The sequence below is a fragment of the Eufriesea mexicana genome, unplaced genomic scaffold (assembly GCF_001483705.2).
Source record: "Eufriesea mexicana isolate 0111107269 unplaced genomic scaffold, ASM148370v2 scaffold354, whole genome shotgun sequence".
Taxonomy (NCBI): Eukaryota; Metazoa; Arthropoda; class Insecta; order Hymenoptera; family Apidae; genus Eufriesea; species Eufriesea mexicana.
Genome location: NW_016908520.1, coordinates 676314 through 687321, shown reverse-complemented (window position 1 = coordinate 687321; position 11008 = coordinate 676314). Strand labels below are relative to the sequence as shown.

At 45.6% G+C, this 11008-nt stretch overlaps 1 protein-coding gene and 1 long non-coding RNA gene across 3 annotated transcripts in view; one reads left to right on the top strand and one right to left on the bottom strand.

The window, feature by feature from the left end:
• The window catches only part of so (SIX homeobox 1 protein sine oculis), a 37608-nt gene extending 27610 nt beyond the window's left edge, over nucleotides 1-9998 (top strand). Inside the window, exons 4-5 of one of the 2 annotated variants that reach the window (XM_017912254.1) lie at nucleotides 6803-7154; nucleotides 7971-9998. In XM_017912254.1, coding sequence (XP_017767743.1) covers nucleotides 6803-7154; nucleotides 7971-8252 — 634 coding nt within the window. In that variant the 3' untranslated portion in view covers nucleotides 8253-9998. Of the gene's footprint in view, nucleotides 1-6802; nucleotides 7272-7970 lie in introns of both variants that reach the window. The other variant, XM_017912253.1, reaches the window with a different exon arrangement.
• LOC108556246 (uncharacterized) lies at nucleotides 1659-3302 on the bottom strand. The gene is made up of 3 exons (XR_001890812.1): nucleotides 3208-3302; nucleotides 2615-3102; nucleotides 1659-2515 (listed from the first exon to the last, which is right to left on the bottom strand). It is a non-coding gene; the product is annotated as an uncharacterized LOC108556246 (long non-coding RNA).
• Nucleotides 9999-11008: the final 1010 nt, after the last annotated feature.

The window sequence follows — 11008 nt, the reverse complement described above, 5'->3', positions numbered from 1 at the left end:
CGTGTAATGAACTACATACCTTGGCCGCGTTGCGCATGCGTCTGGGCATCGGGAGACCGGCGCAGTGTGCCCGTGCGCATCTTCCAGATGCGAAATTTATGATTGGACGCTTGTCACCGTACCTCTTATGACGCTAGATTACACATACCAGAATTTGGCATGAAAGCGCAAGATTTCTGCCAGACTGCGTGCAAACGCATTCTTCCGTGCGATTCCCTTGTAGAAATAAACCGATTATTCGGATAAAGTGCCATTCATTTTGCCGCGAATTTCGACGCGACCGCCACCTAGAGGTCGATAACTCTTCCACTCGAAATCCGCCGGCTATTCGTCTTTCGTTTCGTTATCCGTGTGCTGCAACTGTTACATTCGTAATTATCACGCCGTTAATCTTGCTGGACACGCGGGGGATTCTGTTTTCAATGACACCTTCGAATTAGTATGTTCAATCAGAGACAGGCCTGGGTCGTCAAAGATTCTTGCCGGTATCAATTGAGATTAATCGTTACACTGTTCGCGTCTACTAAATTTCGTCGAATGACGATGGTTTTAATCGAAGCTTGTAAAACAGACTTCTCGTTATGTAAATAACTCTGTCAAGTAGACGACGATTTACGATGCAACTTTTTGCCGGAATTAAACTATTTTATTTACCTATACGCATATGTCATGATAGTCTTGTATAGCTGAATTTTAGAAAAATGATCATCGATATTGATATTTTATGCAGTTATTGTGCATCTGTTGTGCATTATTTAATTTCTACTTGATTTACGGACAGCCAGTTGCTTACAGTTAACTCGAAGGAAAAAGCCAATAAATCAACAGCGCACTCTATGAAAAAAGGAATAAACTCGTCGTCGTAAATCTACGGATAAGTTGCCTTTAGGAGCTTATCTAGACTCTCCATCTCACTCATGATCGATTTGCATATTTTTCAATAAAATAAAGGACGCTCGCTGGGTGTTCCGTCGCGGTATCTTTGTCGAGATTAAATCTGTTTCACGCGGTGGAATCGATCAACCGCTCATTGACATGATCATTAACCAGGCTTCACGGGTGCGGTACAAAAGTTTCGTCCGAGTTCCTCCTTCGAGAACACTCCGCGTCCGCTAGAGAGAAGTTGAAGAATAGACGACAGGCAGATATATCCGTTCGCTTGTGTAACACGCTGCTCATAGACCGAAGAAGACTACCGAGTGGCAGGTTCAACGTAATCCGGATTAAAGAATTCCGAAACACCGAAAGCGTTTTAACGCTTCAGCCCCGTTACTCGAACGAGGACTTCTGAGTTTACCTGCAGCGATGTTATCGCTCTGTCACGCATTCACGATCTTGAATTATCGATTAATCAATGGTATTAACTTTGGAATCGCAGTGTAAATTTAAATGTAGATTCTTAACTATTACATCCTGAGATTTGCTTCGATCGATTGACCGATAGTTTCGACACGTTTTCGCAATAGGAAGTCACTTACAACTAAAAGCTTCGTTTCGAGAAATAAAGAATTTATTGGAAAACAAACTCGAATAATACATTATAGATAATAATACATCACAGTCCCACTGTGTGGTTACAAAATTCGCAATCAGGATTAGATAAATGCCAATGGCAAATTAAAGCAAAATACTATTTCGTTATGGTGACAATAGGGATCTATTGTTTCATACGATCGTCGAGTTGGACTCTATACTTTGTGTCGTTTAATCCTCCCTGATTTTTATACGTGCTAGCTCTTTGTGTTCCAAGTATATTTTTGACTATGAACCAATCGAGTTAAAGTGTTAAATGCAACTCGGATCGCAAAGGGTTGAAACAGAAAGTTCCTCGACGAGTCCTGTTGATTGTTTCTGCACCCTCGAGAAGAAACAGACGTCGTGGAAATGACCATAGTAGACGACCCACGAAGGAATATCTTTTTCCCATAAAATTGCGCGATCCGTGGATTTGCCAGACGTAGGGGAGAGGCAGGTAGAAGAAAGGTGGATGCGTCCAGCTCGACCGTGGAGGAAGAGAGAGGTGCGCCAAAGTTTGTAAACAGAGGCGGTGTGTACACGGTAGGCTGCATCCCCATTATTTTAGGCCGAAGAAATTCTTTCCTATCTGCTTATGGAATCAGCTGCCGGCGAAGTCCCTTCTTCTCTCGGCGCTTCCTCGACGTGCTCACCTGCCGAGCGGACTGGATCTAGAGAGTGGAGAAACTGTGAGAGCAGCAACAGGCTTCCCTTGGTGTACTTGGGAAAATCCTCTCCGCTAGCCGACAAACTGACCAACCGATTTTCAATTTACTCTCTCTGCATCTGCGTAGCTTCGTTTGCGGAGAAAAGCTTGCCTTCCTGCCTTTTCGACTGCGCTCACAGTAATCCCAAGTCTTCTCCGTTTAACGGATCCCTCCTCCAGAGATAATTACGTGGCCTCTTGATTCGTTGGTAATCTCACGAAAGCTTCAGATGGAAGTCACATTTTTCTAATGCGATTCATAGCGCCAAATAATCTTCGAATAGCGGTTAGTACCTGAAAAAGTATCATAGTTAACACAGTTCTCATGCTTTTATCTTAAAATACGGTTATCTAGCTTATTAAAAACGAAGATCTGTCGTACGACCGAATTACCTTTCGATACAATTGAATTTTCGATTTCAGTGTCAAACCGAGCTCTATAAACACGATCAGACGCCATGTCGGTTATGTAGGGATTCTTCTTATTCCTTGTTTTTCTAACGCGTCTAATAATATTGTCTCGCGTTTCTAACGCGACAGCGAGCGCAATCGGATCGCATCTCTGACCAGAATAGAAGCCGAAATCTCAGATCTCTTGGCTCGGCTTTTAGCCGGCTTTCCACTGACCATCTCTCGTGTGTTTCGCTCTTTCTACCCATCTCCGTCCTTCTCTAAGTTGAGACAAAGATGTACAGCCTATGGGTACGCGTGTCTCGCGCGAGACGCCACGCTGACGATCATTGGAGACACGGTATTACGTCTCACGCCCTCGAAATTCCTCTCCGTCTTATGGGCTCGTAATCGAGTGGATGGTGAAAAATTCCCGCTGACGATCACGTGAGGGAAGAAGAAACGACAACGATGGTCGCTCGCGTCGTTGGCTGAAAATCACGCACGATAAACTTCAAACGGGAAAAGAACGAGATGGACAATAGGTATCTACACGCGTGTTATATACTTTTTAGATCGTGAATCGTTCAATATACCTTTGTTAAAATTAATAACGTCATCAACGAGCCTGGTATATCCGTCAGTTTGTTGTAATTCATTTTATTGCACCACATTCGAGCATCGTCTTTCATCGTCGACGACAACGAGAAAAAGAGAGATTCCGGTTGGTGGCCGCTAGTGGCGGGTGGGTGGCACTGTCACGCGCGACATCTCGCGTGTAACTCGAAAACCACCAAGAGACATATTATAAACAAAAGGCATGGCGCGGAGCAGAACCGATGGACCGATCATATCTGTCAGTACCATTCGAACAACATCGTCGTCTTTACCGGTGTTCGTTTTATTCGCATGGAGACGGACAGAGAGCGGGGCGAACGGCTATTCGGTTGGATTAGCATAATTCGTAATTTAATTTCCCGATAAATTTCGTATGGCGTTATTCGCCAGCCGGCCGAAATGAGATGGTATCGGCTTGCGCGATTCCACTAATTCGCGTCTAAGTTTATATCGCTCGGGAGAGAGCAGCACGGGGTCGAGATAGCATCTCCCTTCTTTCTCGCCCTCTTTGTCACACCTTCTCGGTGGCTTTCTCTGTTCCCCCGGTTGAATCTTTTCCTCTCGTGGGCCGCCTCGTAAAATCGGATTATATCGGCTCTGTCGCCCCTGCGTTGTCGCACACTTTATTCGAGCCACCACACGATATCGCCCCCTCGCAAACGAGCGGGGTCAGGGTTCGTAGCGCGCAGTACACGGTAATCACGTTTTTCTTTAATAAATTCACCCGCGCGATCCTTCTCGTTAGACGCAGCGCGCATGCGCGCTGCGAACTGTTTGACGAATAGTAACGCGCGCTGTACAAGTTTAATTAACCTAACCTTTCTTTCTTTCTTCTTTTTCTTTCTTTATTAATTTATTTCATTATCGTTTCTTTTTATTTTCTTTTTTTTTTTATTCTTTTTCTTTCAGCTTGAACTACGTTACTGTGGACATCTTTCACGTTTCTGTTAACTGATTAATATTCATGGTTCAGCATTTTAACGTCGAAGGTGGTTGAATTACTAGGGAATCCTGCGGTTAGGAGGTGACCTTAAGAACACGTCAGGGACGTTGTTTCTCGTAAGATAGAATCTTTTCACGATCCCACCGTGAAACCGTTCTCGGCCATTTCTGTTTCTGGAAACCGAACGAATCGATCTCTCGACGCGAGCGGAGAAGGGGAAGCCCGGTACGGAATTTCGAAGTGAAGCTTATTTACGAACTGGCCGATTAATAAAACGAGCCGCGCCTTCGATCATTATCTCAGCGCCGTTTAAAACGGCGAGACCATGCTGATGCCATAAAATCGCGTGCCACGGTTTTTCGGGCCATTTCGATGCTGTGCACCATCGTGTCACATTTTTAAAATGAGAAAATGATTAAAAATAATAGCAATAAAAATTATCCACCGATCTTCGACATCCTGTTTCCTACCAAATCGACGGTCATCATCATCAGTGATGAAACGAAATTACCCTTGAGTTATTGCCCCGATATTGGAAAGTAATCGAATATATCCTTGGTTCTAATGAACTCTACAGGGTGATCCATAAATTCGAATTTAAGTTATGGCTTGGCGAATCCATAAATTTCTTCAGATTTTCAAATTTGTCTCGACATAGTATAATTCGTATATGGGATAACCTCCAAATTTACCAGAGAAAAAGTGCAAATGGCGAAAGAGAAGCTCGCTTGCAGACCCAATGGCGGAGGGGAGAGCGGTAGGTGTCGCTGCGAACGAGTCCGCCAAATAAATGTCCCGGGCACGCGATGAGTCACAAATCCTAATGAAAATAATAATGCCCGAAAGATTCCGTTCTCTGCCGTGGCAACGCGCGGCGTGCAACGCGGATAAATTTACTGCGCGATCTCGACTCGGATAAGGCATACCTGGGGACACCTCGTCTGGGGTTATAGACCCAGGCATGCAACGGGTGGCACGGAAAGTACCGGTGGAAACAAGCTGATCCCCTTGTCCCTGCCTGGTGGAACTACGTCGTTCCACGTGTGGGATCTGTTGCATCGCGTCTCGTGGAAATAATTCTTGTCCCCGGGGACGAGAACGGACTCCCCTGCAACCGGGACTGAACGGCCAACGAGATTTTCACCTGCCGAACGGATTTATCGTTGGCCTCGTCCAACAGGGGAACTAGTCGTGGGACACAGGAATCTTCTCTCCTCCTCTCTCCTTCCTTGGAATCTTCCTCCTTGCGGGAGTGTCGTCGATGTTTTTTCTCTAGATCCTTTCTCTGCATCCTTGCGATCCCGGTGAGACGATAATTTCGCCATACGTAACCTTTTCATCTTCCAATTTTCTCAGAGTCGCGCACAAACGCGACTACTCGAGCATCTCGGAGTATACGGGTAGCCTCGTCGGGTTCGATTAAAAGGTTACCGATATCACGATGGAAGGCTACACGAAAGCGTGTAAAACGGTGTTCGTTATCAGTTCGGTAGCCATGCGGGACCGAACGGACGCGGAGGACCGGTTCTCGAAAACACCCCGTAGACAAGTGTCGTGGCACTTGCGCCGGAGACAGTGCCGTATCGCGGCGGCCACGTCTAAACGACTTGTAAAACAAGCGCTTAACGATTGCTCGTACCTGGATATAGAGAGTGTGTAGCAGGACGGACGAAGAGGGAAGCAAAAGCGGAGAGAGAAAGCCGGCAGAGAAAGAAGTCGGAGTGCGAGGCACAAGACCCTTCCAGGTCCCACGTGCTTCGGCTTCGAGGAGGTCCAGCCTGCTAAATTGAGTTTACGAGATGCCGAGAGAGCGGGTTCACCGTCTCTCCACCTCTCTCTTTCTACCCCTCGCTTTATATTCCTATTCTTCCGTCGGGTTTACTCCTTCCTCCCTGTTCGTAGCGGGTCTTCCACCCTTAATTCACCGGTACCCAGTGAGAAGCAGTACCCTCTTCACGATAGTTTACGCATGGACGCCGGTATTATCTTAGCAGACGTTATTCCGTGCAGCCCTTATCCTCTTCCGCTTTTCGAGACACTGCCGATCACAGGCCGGCTGTTCCGTCTGTAATTATATTGGACTCGTTCCGACTCGTGCGAGTAGGGTTCCTCTCGCGGTGTTACCGAAGGAACCGCCCAATGGAATCGGCAGAGAACAGTGGAAGGATTCACCCAGGACTCTGAATATTAATTCGAATGTATGCAACTAATCTGTGTAACATATCACCGCTGGGTATGTGCGGTATTGTTTGCATTAACCGAGGGAAACTTGTTGCATAGATAACAAACGGAATCTATACGAGAGGTTCGAGGATTGTTATGCAAGCAGTTGCTGGTATTCGCTAATTTGATACGTTGAACCGATAGACGTGTATCAATGATGAGATTGGGAGAGTTCGGTGTAAGTCCTTCGTTGGATTAGTCACGGAAAATTGAGCTTTACTGGAAGATGAGCTTTATCTTTATGATACGTAGGCTTCAGAATTTTTAACCCTTTCAGTAATTTAATAATAACCATCCGATGGTTCATCGGGATAACGCTTAATGACTCCTGTAGAAGGAACAATCTTTATTTTTCCTTGATATTTCGTAATCATAACCTAACCCAGCTACCCTCTTATCTGTTCCAGTGGCCAACGGGAGGATAAGACCCACGGTGGAGGCTTGGGTGACTCCAGTAGCGAAAGTGGCGACGAGGCGAAGAGGCAAGCGATTAGCCAGCAACAGCAACAACAGCCACCCTCTTGCGCCGTTCAGCAACAGCAGCAGCAGCAACAGATGGTCGAACATCAGCAGTCGTCGAACATGTACCAGCTTCCGCCTCCGGTCTCGGTGTCCAGTCCTCACTCGTATCATCAAGGCCATGGCTCGACCTTGAGCCATCCTCATACGCCGACGCACCATATGCAGCACCACGATACCGGAAGTGAGAGCGGCGACGATAAACGGAATCTTCATCATCAGCTGCAACATCATCTCCAGGTCGGTGCTCACGGTACTCACGGCTTGGTACATCCCACGGCGACCTTGCCACCGCCACCACCCAGCTGTGCCCAGCAGAAGAGCCAGTTGGACTATATGCAGTACTATAGTCCACAGGTACAGTGAACCGTTTTGTGTGGTCTTGTTTCCTTTTTCTTTTTCTTTTCGGCAGAAGAAAAGAGAGCTGTGTTCTAAGGGTGCAAGAGGACTCTGTTTGAGTGGATGAAGTTTTGCAAATAACGAGTTATTTTGGATCTTTCGTTAAGTTGAGGAGCACATAGTGATCGGTGTTATGTACACGCTATATGGCGAGCTGAGAATTATAATAATGCAAATTAATACTATGAGACTTTTACATCTTGCTTGTACAACCCCTAAAAGACTCATACGTTCATCTTCGTGATTAATTTCACTTGTAATGCTATTCCTGTCACATCTAATAGCTCGTCATATAGCTGTTACTTCAGGTAAGGTGGAAATTTGCTTTTGAAGCTTGTACAAAATTTTGTCAATAGATTACCGTAACCGACTAAACGTCATGGTTTGAGAGAATGATTAACGAGCCACATTCACTCCGCATCGCTAATTCCTTTAAACGTTCTTAACAAAAATTAATACAGATAGTCTGTTCAGTGGTTGACAATCCGTCTTAGACGATAGGTTTCGAGGTAATACTGGTTCTATATAGTTCATCGAAATTCAGTCGATCGTTTAAATGTTTCCCAACCGGGGATGAGATTGTTCGCTGAATTGTTTAACGAAAAACTCGTAAAGCTTTTTTGATCGGTGAAACACGTGGACCATTCTCTGTTCCAGGATTACCTGATCACACCGACCTCTGCGGATCTCCAGAAGTCACTCCCGCACACGGCCACGTCGATGCAGATGGGTGCTATAGCTCCTTCCATGGGTGGGCTGAGCCCAATGGGTCCATCGACGATGTTGCCGAACACGATGCAAAGCGTGAACACGATGAACACTATGTCGATGAACGGCATGGGAATGGGGGCGTACCAGGGCATGGGTTCCATGGGGATGTCGACGTCGCACGGTAGTTATCACAGCGGGCTGGTGTTGGGTGACTATCACTCGTTGTGACCCTGGGCCCCGAGCAGTCAGGGCAAGAGGAATCAAGAGAAAACTTAAAGGAAAAACAGAGAGAGAAATATATGGAAAGGAAGAATCTAGTTTTTCGATTCGTAAAGGATCTGGCCACGAAATTTTATCTGTGAGAAGAGAACCGTATTATTTTCGAGATACCATGGGCCAATTCGTCCGCTCGTACTCGGCGAGGAGTCTGTCTGAGTTAGGTAATTAGCGAGAACGTTTTCTTGCCTTTGTGATCGTCGATATCGTAGGAAAATGTTCTCGATCGCGAGACTAAGCGTCGACTCGAATCGACGGATTTCTGTAGTCGAGGATTATAATAGTAGGTACATTGCCAGGGAACATCGTTGCGATTCTCCGTGACGTCGATCGGAGATTGGAAGTCGTTGATCGTGCACTACGGAAGCACCTCGATGCGCCGATCGAGATCTCCCTGAATCTTCCGCTGGAAGGTTCTAGGCTCGTTTACGGCACGTCGGAGTTCGGATAAACATTTGCAAAATACCTTTGACCGAAGCGTCCGCACACGCGTCATGCCTCGACTTTTTAATCGCGGCACACGCCCGAGATGATAACGATTTTTCGACAAACGGGATAAAAAGAAAGGTTCACCTGCGGTATTGCACATATTACATGCCCATACACACGAATACATACACGAATACGAACAACCACGTACATTTCTCTCGCAGTTTTTGGGAGAGGGCTATATATTATATATAATGCATACGATTATACGAATAGTAGCCGTGAGAAAACGGGGAAAATCGAGGCAGCGGGGGAACGCTTCCGGGTGAAAATAGCAAAAGACATACTAGCATTTTTTTTCTTTTTCCCATAACGCCTTGCAAGACCGAGCTCTTGTTGCATATTTCCAGAAACACATGCCTGAAACACGTCGTGTCTACTTTTACTTATTTTCTTTTCTTTCCCCATTTTCGCCAATCCAACAATCATCACCACTAGCCCCCATTATCCCATTCTAATCTCGTAGCGTACCGCCCGTACCTATGTCCTGAGAAGTAAGAGAACACACGCATACGTTATTTACGGTTACCAGTAGTCGGTTCAGACTGTACAAGCTTCAGCGTGTTGCCAGAATTCTCCTGGACCTTGACGTATGCCGTGTCATAATCTTCTTTCGAAGTCTTTCGAAATTGAAAAACGGCGGGGCTCTATGTCTGCTGGCCCAAATATTCCACTCGTTGCATCGAAAAAGAAAAAGTAAAAAGATTAGTAAAATTCAGAGAAACTATTCGTCAGCATAGACTTCGTAGTTGATCGGAAACAATTAACCGTTTTGAAAGAAATGTCTAAAATACGGTTTTAAGTCAGATGACTCATAGAATGTAATTCCTAGACGCAAAGGTGGTATTTATTTTTAAATATCGGTGAAATACCTGTTATTCTTTTCTCTGTTAAATGAAAAGGGGACAAAGAGAGAAGGCAACATGGCCGACGTCGATGGTCCATGAGCTTCTCCTTCTCTTTGGTAGGAACGATGTTTCAAAGAGGCAACACCGCGGAGCAGACAAATTCTCCGGAATAATTTCTGAGGCGTGTACGGATCTTAGCCACCCGCTAATTAATTAACGTCGCTATAACGAACCACACACGCTCTTCACACCACCGATCCTCTCACACCGTACGCTTCTGTGTTTGTCCTGTGTACATATGTAGATAATACACACACAACCTCACACACGTACTCGCATATATACATACATACACGCATACGTGTACACACACACACAGTTACACACGCATTCGAGAGAAGATTAAGTTAATCTCGTCTATACTAGGCGAGTACCGGGTGTTTGCGAATCAGGCTCGAGTCACGATTCAATTTCACTCTCTGATACGCGATTATTCGAAAAGAGCCTGTCTTTATTTATGGCTCGCCATCGTCTCGTTTGTATCAATTCGCGATCTTGCTGCTCGTGCAAGGCTGTTGGAGACTTCGTACACGATCATCCTCTTTCGCGTGAAGAAAGGAGGAAGAGGGAGAGTAAGCGTGGTCGGTTTTACCAGTCCGGAGATATCTCTTCATTAGAGCCGGTGAAAAATGATTATTTTAATTGCTTCACGCGTGTCAGGCTGGTTATAGGTAGGCTAGAAGCGCGTGTAGATCCGAACGGTATGCAAATTAGCGTGACCAAGGCAGCGCGAGCGGTAGGCGGAGCAGCTGCTTCCTGCCAGCCAATTGCCGAGTGCCAATCTTTTCATCGCAAATAGAATCAGCAACACCTTTTCAGAACACGCTGCCTGTGTGTCTCCTTTATACGCGCTATACCGTCTTATGAATCGCACCGTTGACAGATATCAGTGGCAGTTCCCTTGACAGTCAGCCCGACATGTATCGATTAGGCTCGCTGCTCGCTCGAATAGGCTAAATATCGATGTTTCCAAACAGTCACTTGCGCCGACTGAAACCTCGATTATTTTCTGTAATTGTTACCCCCTTTTATTTATACGTCGCTGGATACCATCGTTACCATTATCTCCATCGAATATTTATTTTACGCCGAATGGGCCTTACAAAATGTCAATTGATGGGTTCAGAGAGCAGATGATACGGACGACAAAATTTCCCATTCGAGAAAATCCGGATTTATCAAGAACGCACCGTATACACGTTGCTTTTGAGGTTAGATTTCGAGACGTGTATCGGGGTATATCGTTGCAAATAGACTCATTTACAGAGCAAAAAATTCGTAACAAAGAATAGATAGCAATTGTTTCTATAA